This window comes from Verticillium nonalfalfae (assembly GCF_003724135.2).
Source record: "Verticillium nonalfalfae strain VnAa140/NRRL 66861 chromosome Unknown scaffold_5, whole genome shotgun sequence".
In the NCBI taxonomy this organism is placed as follows: domain Eukaryota; kingdom Fungi; phylum Ascomycota; class Sordariomycetes; order Glomerellales; family Plectosphaerellaceae; genus Verticillium; species Verticillium nonalfalfae.
Window position 1 is genome coordinate 1 of NW_021167230.1, and position 19,769 is coordinate 19,769.

The 19,769-nt window shown below is 48.4% G+C and overlaps 5 protein-coding genes across 5 annotated transcripts; 2 read left to right on the forward strand and 3 right to left on the reverse strand.

The window, feature by feature from the left end:
• Positions 1 to 4,510: 4,510 nt before the first annotated feature.
• D7B24_006671 (uncharacterized protein) lies at positions 4,511 to 5,356 on the forward strand (the record flags this gene model as incomplete). Its single annotated transcript, XM_028640795.1, has 4 exons — positions 4,511 to 4,513; positions 4,870 to 4,965; positions 5,035 to 5,280; positions 5,336 to 5,356. The coding sequence occupies 4 exons, from the start codon at positions 4,511 to 4,513 to the stop codon at positions 5,354 to 5,356; spliced, it is 366 nt and encodes a 121-aa protein (XP_028498761.1).
• A 2,341-nt stretch (positions 5,357 to 7,697) lies between these two features.
• Positions 7,698 to 8,050, reverse strand: D7B24_006672 (uncharacterized protein; the record flags this gene model as incomplete). The annotated part of the gene is made up of 3 exons (XM_028640796.1): positions 7,698 to 7,788; positions 7,842 to 7,905; positions 7,987 to 8,050. 3 exons carry the CDS (start codon positions 8,048 to 8,050, stop codon positions 7,698 to 7,700), a joined length of 219 nt encoding a protein of 72 aa, XP_028498762.1.
• Positions 8,051 to 10,935: 2,885 nt separating this feature from the next.
• On the reverse strand, positions 10,936 to 11,472 carry D7B24_006673 (uncharacterized protein; the record flags this gene model as incomplete). The annotated part of the gene is made up of 2 exons (XM_028640797.1): positions 10,936 to 11,346; positions 11,464 to 11,472. 2 exons carry the CDS (start codon positions 11,470 to 11,472, stop codon positions 10,936 to 10,938), a joined length of 420 nt encoding a protein of 139 aa, XP_028498763.1.
• Positions 11,473 to 11,975: 503 nt separating this feature from the next.
• D7B24_006674 (uncharacterized protein) lies at positions 11,976 to 13,759 on the reverse strand (the record flags this gene model as incomplete). Its single annotated transcript, XM_028640798.1, has 2 exons — positions 11,976 to 13,359; positions 13,440 to 13,759. The coding sequence occupies 2 exons, from the start codon at positions 13,757 to 13,759 to the stop codon at positions 11,976 to 11,978; spliced, it is 1,704 nt and encodes a 567-aa protein (XP_028498764.1).
• A 1,378-nt stretch (positions 13,760 to 15,137) lies between these two features.
• Positions 15,138 to 18,970, forward strand: D7B24_006675 (uncharacterized protein; the record flags this gene model as incomplete). The annotated part of the gene is made up of 3 exons (XM_028640799.1): positions 15,138 to 15,254; positions 15,340 to 15,525; positions 15,587 to 18,970. 3 exons carry the CDS (start codon positions 15,138 to 15,140, stop codon positions 18,968 to 18,970), a joined length of 3,687 nt encoding a protein of 1,228 aa, XP_028498765.1.
• Between the last annotated feature and the right edge of the window lie 799 nt (positions 18,971 to 19,769).

Sequence of the window (19,769 nt, forward strand, 5' to 3'; positions counted from 1 at the left end):
AATCTAATATCTTATTATTACGTTATTAATTAAAAAGGTTAGAAAAGTCGAGGTAAGTAGGCTACTCGCCTATAATATACGTTAATTCTAATATAATAACCCTTCTTACTCTTAATATATAGATTCCTCTTATAGCTATAATTTATAGCTATATTTATAGCTTCTCCTATAATAATATTAATATATCTTCTATAGCTCTAGGGTTTACTTTTATATAATCTAATCGCTTAAATAATATATTTATATTATTATTCTTCTTAGAGCGGAAGATAATATCTAAGTTAACTATATTAAGTTCCTTAAACTATTATAGCTATTATATATTAAACTACTTCTTAATATCTAGAAACTAGAAGTTAAAGTAATCTATTAGCGCTTATATTAATTATTATAGATATACTAAGTACTATCTTTAATTCTATAAAGTATTAATAATTATTAATAGCTCCCTTTTACCTATATTATAATATTACTCTATATTTATTAGCTTATATAACTAAAATACTATAAAGTATTAGCTATTATTATATTTCTATAATAGGATTATATTTATTACCCCTTTAAAAGTATTAATCTCTAATCTTATAAAGAAGTATATATCGAAGTATTATAATAATAGAGTATTAATAAAAGTTTCTAATAATTAATAAAAAGTATTATAGCTTATTTTCGATAGCGTTAAAGGCCTTTTCCGACCTCTATAGAGTTCTATAATTAGCTTAAATATAATATAGGAGAAGTTATAGATAAATTTATAATAGAAGTTCGTAAACCCTAGGAATTATTAAATATCCTTTATAAATATAAAGAGAGGTTAGTTCTATAATACTTAAATATAGTTCTCTTTTATTCTAATATTATAGAGTAATATTATATATCCTAAGAAGCTAGTCTCTATAATTAAGAACTTATATTTCTCTAGGCTTATATATAATCCTACCTTTTATAGCTATATTAATACTTCTTATATATAGCTCTCGTAATTTATAAAATCTTTATTATAAACTAAGATATTATTAAAGTAAATAATATAAATATAATTTATTAATTCTATAAAAGTCTTATTAATATATACTTAGAATTATTATAAAAGTATTTAATAATTTTAATAATATAATTATATACTCGAAATATCTATAATATATATAGAATATTATTTTCTATTTATTACTTTTAATAATTTATATTTAATTATAAATAGAGTAATAATCGAGCTTTATAAATATTATAATATTAAATAAATAGTTAAGGATTCCGTTTATAAAAGGGAATATAATATAGTTTTTTTTTATAATCTTATTAAATCTATAATAATCTATATAGAAGTATAATTTACTACCTTTCTTTAATATAAATAATATAAATATATTTATAGAACTCTTTAAATAGTAGATCTAATTATAATCGAGGTTCTCTTTTAAATAAATCCGTAATTCTTCTAATTTTATAGGGTTTAATATATATAGTAGTCCTTATAGTAATTACTTACTTTCTTTAAGCTCGATTTAATAATCTATTATTATATATAGAGGTAATAATATTATACCCTCTTTTAAGAAAATATCTATATAATTAATATAAATAATAAAAAGCTTAGAGCTCTTTATAGCTTCTATTACTCTAATATACTTTATTTATAATTATTATAGTCCTAGAGCTTTACTTCCTTTAAATATAGGAAACTAAATAAATCCCTTTATTATAATATAACTTTTAACCTCTCTAATATCCCCTAAGATTATAATATCCTTTATAGTAATAAGGAATCTCTATTCTTTAATTAATTAATAGATTAATAAATCTATAATAGTAAATTAAAATACTTTAAAATATATATTATAATCTCCTAAGTCTATTATTATAAATTTATTCTCTATAATCTTTATAATATTAAAGCTATCCTTTAATTTTATTCTAAGTTTCGTTTAATTATAAATCTATAATAAATAATTTATAATTAATAGAACCTTTCTATAGAGCTATAATTCCTTATCTTAATTAACTTTCTTTAAAAGGTTATAAAAGATAATATTAAAGTTTATATTTAAATCTATAAATATTATTATAGTTTTTTAATTATTATTTATTTATATATAATTATAAATTATTATTTATTATATAATTATAAAAGGTCCTTTACTTTAAATACTCTATATATTATTAAAGTATATTATTACTATAACGTAGATATATAGTGAGTAATCTAATATAGTAAATAGTCTATATAACCCTTATTCTATAGATCTAGGCTATTATTACGTAATAATAATATATTAAATTAAAATAAAAACTACTTATCGCTATTAGAAGATAATAGGGTAACCTATAAATAAGTTCTAGCGTTATAACTAGTTTTTCCGTAGACGCTATAGCTCCGTTTCTTTAGCGTAGTATATATAGATAGAGCTAGATTTTATTACGTTTCCTCCTTTACCTAAGAATCTACCTCCCTCTAAGTAATCTAGTCCTAACCCTCGCCTAGAGTAAGGCTTCTTCTTTATTAGAGTTATATTTTTTTAGCCCTATAGCGTTAATTAAAGGTCGTATTCTCCTCTTAAAGTATCGTAACCTTAGACTTTAAAAGGGCGATCTAGTATATTATACTATATATACTTTTCGTAAATTACTCGATAATATCTAAAATTAACGATAATAAGCTATTCTTATAATAAATAATATAACCTTTAATAAAATCGGATTATAAAATAGCTTATATAATAATTATAAGCGTTTAGGAAGTCTAAAGGTTAAGTAGCTTATAAGGCGACCTTAATAGCGTTAGCGTCTTTAGCTTTATATTTAGCTTTAAAAGAATTACTTTTAGGTTATAGAGTATAAATCTAGTCCCCCGAAAACCGCTTTAGATATTTTTTTCTATTATTATATTTTAGAATATAATTAAAAATATAAATAAGAAGTCCTCCTATATAATATAGCTTATACTAGCCTTTATCTTAATCTCGATTTACTAATTATATATTTTCTTAAACGGGCTAAAATAATTAATATTAAAAGGTTAAAGTAAATATAATAAATAAAAGGGTATATAGAATATAATAATATTATTCTCTTTATAATAGAGCTTAAATTTAACTAAGTAATAACTTTTATAGCTATTTAAGATAAAGATATAATAATTACTTAACTTTCTAGTTTTCGTATATCGATTAAAATATTAGATTTAATCGAGATTAATTTCGCTTATTGTTTAGCTATTTAGAGATATTATAATTCTCTAATTATATAGAATTATATTATTTTAATATTAAATCGAGAAATAATATTTACTTATAATTATAATATATAATAAAACGTAGAATTTAATTATATTAATATTTTAGATTACTATAATCTATTCTTAATTACTTAGTTATTTTATTTTTACGTTAAAATATCTTTCTATATTTATAATAATTATCCTATTAACGATTACTCTTATTTAGAAACTAATCTTATCGAAGTTATAGATATCGGAGTCTATTATACTATATTTCGCGATTACGTTCTATATAAGCCGAAATTATATATTTATCGTATTAAGATCTTCGTATTAAGCTCTCTTATAGTTATATTTACGAAAGAAATATATCTAGAATATTAATTATCGTTTAATAAAGCTTACTACTTATCGTAGCTCGATTAATAATATACTATAATCTATAAATAATCGAGAGGCTATATCTTTAACCTTATTAAGCTAAGGAGGGTAATATTACGAATCTAGGTTAAGTATATATTTAATAATAATCTTCTCTTCGAGGTCGGTTAATTTCGTAGAATTAGGAGGGCTATCGTATTAAGTAGTAATACTACGTAGGTAGCGGAGGAGTATTATCTTTAATACGTTATAGATCTTCGTAGTACTTATAGCGCTTAAACTCGGTTTATTTTTTATTATTTAGATAGTAAGAATAATCTAGCTTTCTTTATAAATTACTAATATTTCTAATTATAGAATAAATATATAATAAAATATAATTCTTTAAAAGTTAAGTAGGCTAGACTACTCGCTATATTAGACTACTCGCTATATATCTACGTTACTCTTCTATTAATATAAACTAATATAGGTCTCTATTATATTATTTAGGGTTCGAAGTTTTTAGTATATTAATAATTATATAGATTAGTATAGTACCGGAAGCCCTAATAGTCTACTCTATAAAAGTAGAGAATTTAGTATATTAAAGCGTTATTTAGAGTAGAGTAAAGGGGTCTTCTATAGGGTCCGTAGATAGATAGAATATAGGTATAGGATAGGAATATATCTGAATTCTAGCCCTCCATAGCTTAGGGGGCTATCCGCAGCCTATATATACGTTCTCTCCGGTCCCTTAGCTCCCTAGCTAGCCCCTTAGCTTGGCAGCCCCTTAGTAGCTCCGCAGGGGTCCTGATAGTAGCACTGTAGTGGACGAGAAGCCTGTTTCCTGAGCAAAGGCTGTGTTAGTGACGACGTTTGCAGAGGCTACATTAGTCAAAAGTCTGTGGTAGAGAGCAATGTATATATCGTATGGTACGAAATGAAATTACAGTCTATGTTTTCTTGAGTCCGTATGGCGTCGGTGAAGACCCTTACTCTACGTTCGCTGCGAACCGGGGACTAGTTCCTGTACTCTTCGCTGCGAAAGACCGGTAACCCACAAATTCTCGGCGAGGATGTGGGCCCGAACTCTTGGCGACCTGTCCCTACACTCCTTCAAGTACTAGCAGACTCTCGATATAAACCGGCGACGACGAAGCAGAAAAGACGTTCGATTTCATCTGCTGCCCTAGATCATCGATTTCTCCATCATCTTTCAAACTCGCTCTAGCACGTTTCTTGTTAACAAGCTTTGATCTTTCGTTACCATTAATTCTCGATTCCTCAAGTCCGCGCTGCTTTCCGCGAGGGCGGTATCAAACCAGAGGGTCGCCGACGTCGTCCATGCCGTCATTCAAGACGTCAGAAAGAATGGCGACAAGGCAGTGAGGAGCTACTCGGAGAGATGTAAGACGCGTGAGTGGCAAACCCACATACTAACGTTTCAACCACAGCGCATCGGCACGAACCATGTATTGCCCACCCGCAAGGCGGGCAACTATACTGGCGGTCTCTGGGTGGGCAAGTTCCTGAAGACGCAAACGTATCAGGAGATCCTCGATGAAAAGGCCAGTGGTGAGATGGGCAGGCTCTGTGCCAGATGCTCGCGCGCCGAGAACTTTGAGGGCCACGCTCGATCTGGAGATCTGAGAGCGCATAAATACCTCGGGGACGACCACGACTGGGTGAAGAAGGCAAACGTACTGTGGTGTTGCCTGAATGGTCGAGTCGTTTGCATCGCTTTCCACATTGTAGATCTGGATTGCCAAGTCATAGATCATGTTGTGCAGGGCCGGTGTGTGAAGCCCAGTCATTGTACATGCATTGGCGGCATCGGTCGTTTGAGACAATAATGATATGGTCTTCAAGCTTACGCCAAAGGCCGTATCTAGGATGAAATTGTGGGCCTTGAGCATGGAATCTTCTTTTTCTGGCATTCGAATCGTTTCGGGCGAGACGTCCTGGACTCTGCTGCTTCTGCAAGACAAGCCCTGGCTTTCGTTTCGTGGGCCTCTTGCGTTTCTCTGCGCCGTTTTGGCCACGACGTCGTAGCAGCGGAATATCTGATAAAGGGCGTTGGCGAGAGGATATGCCGTCCAGAAGCCGTCACCATCATTCATGTACACGACCCGTCGCGCCAGACCGAGATGTATGTTGCAGTCAGAGTCTTGTGGGCTAAATATGTCAATGGAGATGAGTCCCAAGGCTGTAGCTAGAAGTGTGAGCCGGGCTTGGAATAACTCAGACCCCTCTGCGCTGTCAACGATTTGCGTCAACAGCAGCGACGCCTCTTTGGCGTGGTGCAGAGCCTTCGCAACATCCTGCGATATCTTGTTCCCATTTCGATAAGCACGCTGATTTGCCGCGACTGATAACACTGCATGCCGGAGGGCAAGCTGACTGAGAGAGAGAGATCCCCCAAAAGCCAAGGGAAGATAGATTTGAAGCCATGGATTCCTTGAGGGGTCAACGACGGGCATCATCAGGCTTGATGTCGTCGTTTGATAGAAATTCAGGAGGTCGCCGTCCCCCAGATCAGGGAGCAAATCAACCTCGCCTCCGTCCGCATATATTGGGCTCAGCAATGCTCCAATGTACGAGCCGAACGACGCATCGTCGTGTAACAGAGTCGCATGGCAGTTGTCGTAGGGTTGGTCGTCATGACTCTGTACCGAAGACTCAGGAAGGGGTATTTCAAATGATGAGTTCAACGGGGGATGCATATCCACAGTCTGCAGCCCCACAGATGGTCCCGGCGTCGTGTGACGCATTGTGCGGGCGGCGGTCGTGGAATGGTTGTCAATGAAGCCACGGCAACTATATAACCGAGACCTCTCGCAGTTGAGGCAAACCGGTCGCCTGTTGTCACACTGCGCACCGGTTGGTGGGCATGTCACTGACCAGTCGGGGCCAAGTCCTTACTTACTTTGATCTTCCGCTGACGACAGGTCAAGCAGCCCTGCCGAACGGTGTCAGCGCTTCGATGAAAATGCGTGTAGGAGTATCTTGGCGGTATGTACTCGGAAAGCTCTTCCACGGTGTTTCCTTGCGTTCCTCTGGTCAGCCGTTGCAGCGTCCAGTCCATTATTGGATTCGAAGAAAGGAGGCAGGTCGATCAAGTCAAAAGGCCAAGGATCTGACACGAGATCGTCAGACATGATGCCGCTGCGTATGCATGGAAGGTTGCTTCGTTGTAATTGAATCGCGCGGGCTGCTCATGGAATTCACGTTGCCAAGTGTGGCTGCTTGTCTGACCTCGGTGACGACCTCTGAAATCGGGGCCCATCGCTGTTGTTGAAGGGGAGGAGGGTGGGAATTCCCAAGTACCTATCTTGGTACTCCAGCCCATTGTGCTGTCAGGGCATTTACCGGATAAATATTCGGCCCAGCTATCCTGACACTAAGGTTCCTTAGAGCAGGGCGTTGTTCACACCTACTGGTTTTAAAGTATCGGTACATGCGCCTGTTTCCTAGGCTGCAGGCGCTACAGGTCCCAGCTTATAGCGACTTTCAAATAGTGCTTCGCTGTCTGAATGTTGCAACATGAGCAATTTGCTGCCTGGGTCTGGCAAACATGCGGATTAATCAGTGGGTTGGCGTTGGGTCTTGTCAATGCACGGGAATGAGGTGGTGGCTCCTGAGCCTGGCCATGTTGAGGTGCCGACGCTGTGTAAGTACCCATGAACAGGGACTTGCCTAGGCACCTAGGTAGGCAAGGTGCATGTAGACACTAAAGCAAGGCAATCCTGTATTGTTCCCGGGTCGGGATAACCTAGACGGGGGACGGCCTCTGGTGGGTCACGGCCCTCCCGCAAAGGCGGCTACAATAGCGGCGGCGCGGTACCCACAAACTCGCACGTCAGCCTGCTAAGACGGCATCACAGTTGCTTGGAACAACGCATACTAGATGCATCCGCTCATTCGTTGACCATCGAGTCAAGGTCTATGGCTGTTCACAGTACATCTATCCCATTGCCACACTTCATTCGAGCGCAATTTCATCTTCAATTTTCTCCTCTCCCAGAGGGCCACGAGCTTGAACGTACATCACTCGCGCAGCGTCTCCGTTCTCTGCGGCCATGAACATGACGCCTGCTGGGCAACAAGACGCAGCGAATCACATGGGTTCCGTTGCCAAAACGTCGGTGCCGCTGCTCCGAGGCGGCTCGTCAGCAGCAGCAGCAGCCCCATCCTGAACTGTGGCATTACTAGGCTCACGGTCAGATATGGGAGGATAGTGATGTCGCTGGATGATATTTACTATTGTGGCTGGGGTCCGGGGGCGAAGACGAGTCGCAACAATTCGACATCGTTGTCTTGAAGTTCTGGGTGGGTGAAACCGTTGTATCAGTGAATTTGGTGGAAAGAAATGGTGATTGAGAGAAGACGAATGAGAGAAGACTAACCGATACGGGCGTTGAGCCCACTGATGCGGGCCTGTCGTGCCTCGAGCCATGTCAACATGGACATTGCCAGGGTTGGTACCCCAAGGATGCACCCGAGTACAATGGCAATGATCACTTCGCTTGGGAGCGGCATTGCAGCGTGGTACGTGCCGATGAAGGCTGGTTGTGGGTGCTTGCAACGAGGGGGGCTAACGGGTGAGGAGTGGTTTAATGTGCCGCGCTGGGCGTGGTGTTGCTGGGCGAGGAGGTAGTGCGGCGTTGTGTCTATTGGTTCTCTTTTGGCAGCCAGAAGGTGTTCAGCAGCTCGGTGTAGCAGAGGTATAAGTGCTGGTGTAAGAATGAGATCTCTTCAGGCAAGTGACCGGGGGCGGCAAGTCAATTAAATGATATCGAAGGACTCACTAAAATATATATCTAGTCGTATTGTCTCATGAGGGAAGCTTTGGCTTGCACCTTCGTCATGGAGAGTCGTGACTTCCAACCGCCTGCGGGCCTGACCCTCGAGCGGCTCACGCCCCGTCCATCATTGCATTGCGATGATTGCGACGGCCTTCACAGCCTGCATCAGTCTGGCGGCAGGTCCCTCGACCGCAATCCCAGGACATCCCATGACACGCACCGCCATACCGAAGCATCTAAGCCACCCGTTGGTTCTGCTCCCAGTGATCTGATTCCCCGTCTCTGCAGACACCCCACCGGGTCCAGTGGGCCGATTCGTCGCAATGCCACTGAACAGAGCCTGTCTTCCCATCTCTTACAGGCCATCGCAATCATCGCAATCATCGCAATCATCGCAATCATCGCAATGCAGTGCGACTCCAGCCTTCAGTAGGCGCCCTCAGGGACTCAACCTTCACACTTATCGCAGCTGTCGCAATCGTCGCAATTGTTGCGATCGGCGCCATTATGGTCGTTGGAGACGCACATGTAAGCCGGGAGGTCAGCCAACGCCACCCAGCAGGCCACGCATTGAACTACAGGGTAAGAGTCTACCGTCTCGGACCCGCATGTGCCCGATGCAACATTTGGATGCCTCCCACCACGGCTCCCCGCTGCATGGTATCTTGCCATTGCTGGCCTTGGCACGTCTATCATTCGTGGCGAGTCCTCCTTGGCTACCCCTTGTCAGCTGTCGCAATCGCGCGCAATGATAAAAGGGGGCAGCCCGTCCATGTGCATCATCATGTCTCCCGTTACGATGCAAAACATTGCGACAAGACGAACCTCAGATCCTTGTCTTTGCTCACATCATTTTGGTAATTGGACCGCCTCCAGATACCTACTTGCCTTCAGGCGCGCCATCGCCTGCCGCATCGGGTCGCTCCGATTTCTTGTCATGGAGCTCGAGACTCAGCCTGGCGCGCGCCCACACAAGAAGAGGAGAGCCACGCGGGGGTCCTACTCGTACCAAAAATGCTACTTTTGTCGCAGGGACAAGCAAAAGGTGTACACTCGCCCGCTTGATCATGAAACCCCCCGAGATGTGGTCCGTAGTGCCACGGCATATGGTTGCTAACTATGACAAAGTGCGAACCTCCCACACGCCGTTGGCCTGAGGAATGTACTCGATGCCAAATCAAAGGCTTTGAATGCACGGAAAATCAGCAGACTGAGAACCGAACCAGACGCGGCACCGCAAACAATGTGCCGCTGGTCCAACAGCAGTCGCCGGTTGTACCAGCCCATGACGGCGAGCCGTCTGCTCTCACGGCCAAGGGCTTGAACCTGTAAGGATGGCTTCCCTGCAGCTCAGCATATATATTTAGCTAAAGCCACTAGTGATGGTACAGATGAAATTTTTTTAGCGCTCAGGATATTCGACTTCTGGGCTCAATTCCTCGCAGACATTGATGCCACTTTTACAAACTCCCACTTCAGCCTGCCACAACATATTACAATTGAATGTCTGAACGACAAGGTCAAAGACTTGATACCCAGATCGAGGGAGGAAGCGGTGCGTGAAAATGACATCGAATTGTTTGTTCGCTTACATACTGTGACTCTTCGGGACGGTAGAATCGAGGATGATATGTCAACTCTCCTGGACATACTTCGTGAAAAGATTGAAAGCGACCCATTGGAGCCTTTTGTTAAGGACGCCATCGAGTCACTACGAAAAAGGCACTGGTACCACTATGCCATTCAACTTCAGAAGGACTTGGTGAGAAAGTTGGCGTTCCAGTTCAGCACCGAGTCAAAAGAGTTGGCTGGAGCTGTCTCAAAATATGCCGATCTCATACGGGAAGTCACAGACTTGTCAACCCGGGTCTTCGACAGACACATCAGGAACGACGGTAGTAGGGGCAGTGATGACATGGAATTGATCCGTGCAACCCTCCGGAAGCCGCCGTTTGTGCACGGTTGTCTGTTTCTTTGCGGACCCGGATCACCTACAGCGCCCCAGACGCTACTTCAAATCGTATCAACCTTGGACTCGAAAGACTTCCTCATCGGCCCAGACATTCTGGGTTCGACACTCTTACATTATGCCTGCGGCTCCTACAATTCGGATGCAGTGGAGACACTCATTTCGCTGAAAGTACCAGTCAATGCGAAAGACTGCGATGGGAGTACGGCTCTGCACTGTGTGGTCGATGAAGAAGAACTCGAGCACAATTGCCGGCGACGACATGACTTATTTTCGAAGGAGGAGAGTCAACTGGCTCAAAGAAAATGCCTTGCAGCGCTATTGAAAGCGAGGGACCTCGACGTGGGCATTGTGGACAACTTTGGGTGGACGGCCCTGAGGTACGCGTCTTTGGCCGAGGATCCACAACTCTTTTACCAAATCGACTCATCTCCACAAGGTGTATTAGCAAACCCGAGGAGAGTTGCAAAGCTGAAAATAAGAGAGGAAATTTACGCGGAGTTACCATCATCCCACGCATGAGCTGGCAAAGTCGACCGCAACAACTACGCAAAGAGCCGAGAGGGAGAGCCCCAACACACTCACAACTTCGACTGCCTCCCAGGCCCCCCCCTCTGCCCATCCGCCACATCCCCCTTCTCGCCCTGCTTCCGCCCATCCTCCACCTCCAAGCTGATCGGATCCCCCAGCTGGCTCGGGTTCCCCGCCCTGCCGTCGAGCTTCTCCGCCGCCAGCGCCTTCAGCCGCCGCGGCCGCCGGCCCGTCACCGCCGACCCGTCCGAGTTCTCGCCGCCCGTCGGCGCCTTGCCCTTCTTCCCGGGGCGCGCGGCATCCTCCTTGCTCTGCGACCCGGCCCCGGCGTTCGTCGACGGGGGGTTGGCGTCGGCGGCCGTGGCCCCTTCGGCGGGCGTGCGGCCGGCGCCCGACGTGGAGGAGCCGCGGTCTCTGATTTCTTGTTCGGCCGATTTGGCGTGTGCGCTGTTCTTGCTTGGCTTTTCATTTGTTAGTCTGTTTTTTTTTGTTTTTTTTTTCCGGGTCTGATTTTTTGGGGGTACGATGATGTCTGCGATTGGGATGATGGGTAGGTGTCTGTGCAGGCGACGACTTACCGGCGCCATGATAACGACGATTTCTTTTTCCTTCTTGTTGGTTTGATTTGGTATCGGTTTCGCAATGGCTTTCACGAATTGGCAGTAAAAATAAAAACCAGATTGGAAACAATTGCGTAGGGCGACGGGTTGATATGTGACGCTCAATCCGGGGACGAGTGTCCGTCATCCAGACAGGCCATGACGTGCATGACTTCCCCCACGGTCGATGACGAACGTGGGCAACCCCCCAGATCGGCTTCGCGCACGCAACATGTGAAATCCGATGACAGGGCCAATCAAACTAGCGTAATCGATGCATTCGTCTTTTCTAGTGTATCAACTCTATCAATGCCGCAGGATGATCTGCGCTTCATGCCGATGCTGGCCTGCGATCCATGCCGAGGTATCTAGTTCTACAATAAATCAATCAAACAAATCAATCCCCCAAACTCCACTCTGGTATCATGCGCTGTGCTCTATGTTTTCGTTGCTCGCTTCTCATCCCTGCGGCTGATCTTTTTCACCACAGCTCACGCTGACGCGGAGACGGTCCTGCCGACAACAGGCGGCTCAATCTCAGCCTCCATCTGCGGCGCCGAGGCCTCGACATCAGCGACCTGTGCGCTGACACCCTCGCCCGCCTGCGCATCCGCCTTCTTCTCGTCGCCCTTGCCAATCGTCTCGACCCAGTGCCAGCAGTCGACGATCTTGCCGTCGCTCCGCAGGAAAATGGCCCTGTCGTCCGTGACGCCGTCGCTGACCTCGCCCTCGCCCTCGCCCTCACTGCCACTACCGCTGTCATCCTTTTCGGCGCCGACGCCGTCAACGAGATCGCCGACCCAGGTGCGTGCGACAGGCACGCCGTTAGCGCGGAGGGCCTGCAGCTGGGCGCGGAGGTTGACGCGCAGCGCGCGCTCGGGTTCGACAGAGTTGAAGATGCGCTTCGTGAGCCAGGGGAAGAGGATGCCAAAGTCCGACTGCGAGAGGTGGGCGGACTTTTCGACGTAGAAGAAATTGGGCTCGGGCAAAGCGATGCCGTTGTTGCGCTGGTAGAGGTCGGCCGTGATGACCTTTTTCGACGGGTCGGGCGACAGCACGCGGGCCGTGACGTGGAGGTGCTCGGTCCACTTGTAGAAGGCGTCCGACTCGACGGCAAGGAGGGCCTTGCCGCCGGGAGCTGAGGGGACGTTGGCGTAGGCGGGCAGCGGCAGGTCGAAGAGGGGCGCCGAGTTGGGGGCCAGCAGGGGGAAGCACCACATGTCCAGCAGCATGGTGACGTTCTTTTCGGTGATCTGCTTCGACAGCTCCGAGTCGGGGGCTGGCGTGAAGAGCGGGCGCTCCATCTTGGCGAGAGCCGGCGTGCCAGCGTAGTAGGTGCTCTTGAGCAGCTGCACGATCGAGGCGGACCCAAAGCTGTGGCCGGCAAAGATGATGGAGCCGGGCTCGTGGACGTGGAGTTTTTTGGCGAAGAAATCGAGAGACGGCGTGCTCTTGTTGAGGTTCTTCAGAGGCTGGGCGCGATCAATGGCGAGAATGGCGGCGTGGGCAAGACCGAGCTCCCACAGGCGAATGCGCAGCTGATCTTCTCGTGCTGTGGAAATCTCGGGTGTGTTGTCGTGGGGCAGGCGGATGTAGGGGACGACGCGGCGCGTGTTGCGGATGAAGTAGCTGTCCTGGGCCTGGGGGATGCGCACAAAGGATGCGACGGCACTGCCATCGCGGTGTTCGGGGCAAACGACAACAATGCCGTGGGAGGCGAGCGAGCCGGCGACGACAGAGTACGTATTGCGGTTGCCGCCGAGGCCATGGGAGAAAATCATCGTAGGCCATCGGCCATTGGGCGTGTTGGGCTCGAGGAGGTCGGCGTTCTTGAGGGCGGGAATGGTCGTGTAGTGGAGGTGGCGGGGTAGGAAGCTGCGATGATTAGCTCGGCGCTCCAGCATCATTAGAGCGGCTCCAGCATCATTAGAGCGTGCAGAGAGGGGTCGGCTTACGAGACAAAGTCGGCCAGCAGGGGCTTGATGCCGACAAACTGGGTGTAGGCAGAGACATGGTGGCGCTGAGGCGAGGGCAGCCAGCTGATGGGTTTGCCTGCCGAGTCGGGGGTCGCGGGGTAGTAGATGCGGCAGGACACGGTGTAAATATCGGCAGCGCTGTCGGGTGCGGGGCTCGGTGATTCGAGTTCGGAGACGGGGATCTCGACGTCGACGGTGCCAACTTTGTAGGGTCCTGTGTAGTCGGGAAAGGTAGGCACGGGATTCAATTGCGACAGGTAAGCGCTGAGCTTGGCCGCAGGCGAGGATGACGAGGGCATGATGGGCGTTTGGCGATCCAAATCTGATGTGTGATCATGCATCCTTGGGCGAGCAATAGGCGTTCAATCGAATACGATGGCAGAAAAAAAAGGGATTGTGGGAATGGCCTCAATTAAAACGGTGACGAGTTGGCCTTGTTTCACTTGGACCACGGACTTGGCAAGACCCCGAGTGCGCAGCAGGCAGCGACGGCATTGAGTTGGGAGCCAATGAGAAAACGCGCCGACGCAAAAATGGCAGTCGTGTGGCCACTTGCCCATCTCGTCGAGGCCTCGTTGCGAAAACTGGGCGTCATAGTCACAGCAGCAAGTGCCTCGGCACCGCGCTGTCCGATTGGTTCTTGTTTGCTTCAAGCACGACAGGTACCTGCTGAGTTATTTCATGACTTTCAGAGATGCAGACGAGATGGATTGGATCAACAATCAACAGTCTTCCAGTCCAGAATATTCATCAACAATGCCTTTTTGATGAATGAAATGAATAGCATTTGCATGTGATTCCCATGAACTGCAATATATTATTACATCAAACTCATCACACTCCCCGACACCCACTCAACCCCCACTCAGCGTCCGCAGCCAACAAGGCGCCGCCCACGTCAGAAAGTACCCGTTGGCACGTGCCAGTGCAAACTCCCCTTTCCCACGACCCTACGGTCTGGCGAGCACGAGGAACAGTACAGCTTGAGTCTTGGCTCATCTGTAGGCCCCGGATGCCCACTGTGTTTCGCCCAGAAGCCGGCTTGCTGGGTTGTCTGACGCCACCATTGTCTTCCACACGCTACGCCTCCGATATGGCATGCGAGGATCAGGTATGCTGGTAACATAAGGCCATGTTCAAGTCGTAAAGCAGAGCAGCTGACTGGATAGTATGGGCGGGTAAGATAAGGTTGATACATTGTCGTACTTCTGCAGCTGCGCACGATGGAGCTGGGGTCTGAGTACGGTTCGACAGCTGGAGCATAGGGCATGGCAGTGGCCAGCAGTGCCAGCCACTCCTTGCGTCTACATGCATTGGACGTACCGACTCAGGTAAGTACTGTAGTACCATAGGACCCAGATAAGGCTAGGCACTGTCTTCACTGTCGTCTCCCATCTCAACCCAAGTGTCAAATCAAAAATATAGCATCCAATAGCGAATCTGTTTCAGGCTCACTATACATAGCTGCCAGCCATGATAGGCAGTTCTGGAAAATGCAATCGCCACTCAAGGCCCCGGTGAACTGCTTGGAGCAGATTATGAATAGCACAGCATCACGTGATGTCGCGCTGTGCACGCGTTCCAGACTCAGCACAAGTTACCCCACTCACCTGGTTTTCCTTTTTCCACCACCATGCACGCGTATCACCATCGCCCTCCCAGCAATGCGCACGCCCGATGCCTCGATACCAATCGCTCGCGCAAGCCGAGCGCGCCGCCCTCAATGGCGATGACGAATCACAGGATAGCCAGCATATCATGGCCCTCTACATCCAACGCTTTGGCGTCGGCCAGGTACGCGGAGACCTAACCCCAGCCCGATGTGACACGACGCGACAGGGAGCCCCAGCCTGCCCACAGAACGCTAACCCGCTTTGAGCATCAACCCCTGCAGCCCGGCAGCTCACCAGTGCCGTGCGAGAACCAGGAATCGCGACTCGTCAATCGCGGCGACTCGATCGCGTCACCACAGCCTGCCGCCTTTATCAGTGCACCGGAGAACGCAGAGCCTGAGGGTCTAGGTCTGCCGTTGCTCAAAGACGAGGCACGCGCGGCGGGAGAACGAGTGCGCAGATTCACTGTGACCTTTCTTTGTCGACGAGCACTGACTGACGCCAAACCAACAGGCCCGCCAAGCGCCCCGAGATCCTACGCCTGAGCCGACGTCGGAAGCCTCAGAGCTGCACACAACCGCCGCGACGACACCGCAGCAGCCTCCTCTCCTGCTAACGACAACGCCTGCACTAGTGAAGCCTTTATCGGCACGTCTAGACGACGGCTATGCACGGAACCTCGACCTTCAATCGGCTACGAACGATGCTCCGACACTAACCACCAAAACACCAACATCTCGAGCCGACCCCGGCGAGACTCCATTTGACACGTCTACGAAAATCCATCTGAGGAAACCCAAGATGGACACGTCACAATCGTCTCCCACACAGGAGAACGATGACCGCGATTACCGAAAGTACGAGAGCCATTCGCAAATCAACACTAGCCCCCAGTCGACAGCTTCACGGCGGGACGATGCAGCAATTGAAGACGCTCCTCTCGAGCCGCAAATGGAGGAGGGAAAAAATCTCGACGATGATGAGACGGGCGCCGTCAACTTTGGCAACTTGGGCCATCTCTTCGACCACGACATGCAGGCGACCCAAGAATCATCTCCGATCCCCTATGGCACCGGTCCTCTCAACACGCGAGGCGCCTGGCGAAGGCGCGCCTCGAGCTCCCAGAATCAATCCTCCATGAGGCGACCCGAAGGGCAGACGCCGTACAAGACGATGCCCTGGGCACCAGAAACACCGGCGCCGCCCGCGAACCCGTTTGCCGGTCTTGGCAATCTCGGAGTCCAGCCTCTGGCACCGTCCCAACTTTTTGGGCAGACGCAGGGCATGTCGTCGGCTTTCAAGGGTGGAGATAGCCCGACGTCCTCGAGACCTTCACCAAACTTGCCCCAGCATCTGTCCATCTCGCCGAACCCGATTGAGACATCGCCACTCAAGCGTCAATTCAACATCACTTCGCCCACGGTCATCCACACATCGAGCCCCCAAGCTCCCAGTTCGGCAGCTGATCACTTTCCCGCTGAGACGCCAGCGCCTAGTCGTTGGGTTGACGAAGAGGCCGTCGCTGAGACCCCCGTTGAGCTGCCCTCAGGCACGCTGCGACGCCGTGTCGAGCCCATGGCACACTACGAGACGATGAAAAAGTCGCAAGAGAGGCGGCTCAGTGGAGACGCCCTACCCCCAGTGGACTCGCAGGACGATTCAGACGATGCCCTGGAGGCCATGCAACGGAGCAGGAGGGCCGCCATGAAGAAGAGAGCAGCTGCCGAGCAGCTCTCCGGAATAAGTCTTCGACGGACCATTCCCAATGACGATCCCGATATCACTCCGCGGCCGCAAAGATCCCAGAGAAGGGCACAGGTTGCAATCGCACCAGACGATGAATGCGAGGTTGCGGTGGGGAGCGAAAACGAGGAAGACATATCCACCGTCGCCGATTCTCAGGACCCTCTCAACGTACCAGACACGGTCAAAAAGTTCATAATCACAAACGAGCTGCCCATGGAGAACCACGCCCCTCTGACGGCCCTGGATTCTAGTGTTGAGGCTATACCAGACAGTACAGAGGAGACGACTCACAACAAAGCCGGGAATCCCTTGAGCGTCGACACGTCAGACACGAGCTCAAAGCAGAGAGACCGCATTCCCGAGACGAGCCCCGTCAACCGACCTACGACGCAGGTCAATGTCGCAAGTCCTGAGAGAGACTTGGCACTCGAGGAGGTTTGCGAGGATCCTTCGCCCGCCCCTATGGACGAGGATTCACCTTTGGCAACACCCGACGAACCACGCCCGTCTTTGTCTATGCCTTCGCGAAGGTCATCTCGTAAGAGCCGCCCGACAGCCAAGGCAGCGGCAACAGACTCCAAGGCCAAGCCGTCCCCTTCTGAGCCGAGAGCGGGGCGGGAAGTCAAAACTGCAGCAGCAAAGTCTGGCATGCTTCGCAAGTCTGTGCGTGCAACCAAGAGCAAGGCTGATGAGCCGAACATTCAGTCAGACCCGTCTGTCGTTTTGGATTCGAGCCCCCAAGTACGGAGCACTGAGCCAGCATTTGACCTTCCATCTTCGCCGCCTCTGCTGACGCCGCGTCTGCCTCGCGGGCCTTCAAAACTGCGCTCGCACAACACAGTGGACCAGAACCCGGCTACGCCGGTGGCGCCGGAGTCCTCTGTCGAATCGGCGCCGGAGTCAACTTCAACCCTCAGCACCCTGTCTGTTACCCCGAGCTTGTCGTCTAAGACCACGCCAGCGACGCAGCAGTCCGACCAGGTTGCGCACACGTCCCCTATGAAGCCAAGAAGTCGCCATCCGAGGCCGAGTCTGCCGCCGCTCAATACTGCACCAGTCCTCTCGGAGCGCGGCAAGAAACGCAGTAAGAAACAGACGCGAAGATCGACACGGCATGACTCTGCGTCAACAGATGAACTCGCTATGTCACCGTCTGCAATAGGGTTTGAGAATAGTATGGCTCATCCTCCCAAGGCGAAGAGTCGAGCTGATCGGCTGTCCACCTTGATTAAGGAATCACGAGCGCCCGAGAGAGATCAAAAGCTATTCAGCGGCATGGCGTTCGCCATCTCGTTCCAATCGAAGCGACCGGGCGAAACTACGGAGCAGTATGAGGAGCGCTTGTCGCAGAGCAACGATGTCGAGAAGAAGATACTCGAATACGGCGGCCGGCTGCTTTCAAGCGGCTTCGACGAGCTCTTTGACGCCCATGCCCTGCGAAGTGCGGCAGTCAGCCCTGTGACGGACGAAGAAGAAGAGGCTTCACTGACCCTGGCGACCTCGGCCCAGACTTTGGGTTTCACGGCGCTCATTGCAGACGGACACTCACGCAAGGTCAAGTACATGCAGGCCCTCGCCCTCGGGCTCCCCTGCATTTCCGATCGCTGGGTGACGACGTGCGTGGAGAAGCAGAAGGTCGTCGCATGGGACCCGTACCTACTCTGTGCCGGCCAGTCGTCCTTCCTGCGGGATGCCATTCGCTCTCGTTACCTAGCGCCGTACCCCGCGACCGACGCCCGTCTCGTCGACGTCATCGGACGCCGTCCCAAGCTTCTTCAGGGCAGTCGTATCTTACTGATCATGAAGAAGTCGCGCCAGGAGGACAAGAAGATGCCGTATGTCTTCCTGGCGCATGTGCTCGGCGCCTCGCTCGCGCGGGCGTACAAGATGGACGAGGCGAAACGCATGATGCGCGAGAAGGAGCTTCTCGAGGCGCCGTTTGACTGGGTCTACGTTGACGAGAATACGGGCACCGACGAGGCGCTGTTCATGACGGCGCCGCCGACGCAGGAGACGAGGAAGAGGAAGAGGGTCAGCGCGGCAGGGGACTCTGCGCCGCCGCCCAAGAGGATCCGGACGCTGAGCGATGAGCTTGTGATTCAGAGCCTGATTTTGGGCCGCATGATTGAAGAGGACGAACTCGAGGGGTGATGGTGGAAAACAAAAATGTACGACTACAGTGCTCCGAAGGACTTTTTGGGAATGGACTGGCGTTTTGGGGTATCGGGGTCATGATACCAGATGCTTGTAGGGCAGCAGACTACTAAAGGACTGTAGGGATAGATACAGTCAGGAGGCATTGAATTGAAGCTAACGACGTGTTGGAAACCCGTTCCAGGAACTCTAGAGACTTTGAAGGCTGTGAGGTATTTTGGCGATGCAAGCAGGTTGAAATAATCACAATATGATGTCGGCCTCTTCTTGAGAGAGTAGTCACAGCCTTTGGCTTACAAGTGACTACAGTGGTCTTGCGATACGTGAAGGGCGGTAGATGTTCTTTTAAGCAAATACAATAATCAAATCTACTCTAAAAAATGATCTCGATTCATTATGCCGTGCTGCTAATCGTAGTCAGTATCTTCATACTACATGTGTTTGCCCGAACCCGAGCCTCTTCCCGTGGAGTTTGTGAGACATTAGCACGAGCGGGTCAACGACAGAAAGCCCATGTATGCCGATTCACATTTCGGGCCGTGAAAATGCACGATCGGCCAAACCACCCCCCCTAGCGTCAACCATGTACGTAAACGACATGCGCCGGCCCCTTCGTACGCCCCCACTCCGCATTGTTTGACAGATCGAACTCCGCACCCATCGGCTAAGATCTCAGATCCAGCCGGGGGAAAGTGAGTCCGACATGGACGCAGGTTAGAGCCTTCGAAGAAGTTTCTACCGTCAATAGTAGCACAAAGTGAAGCCAATGGATCTTATGCAAAAAGTATAAATGATA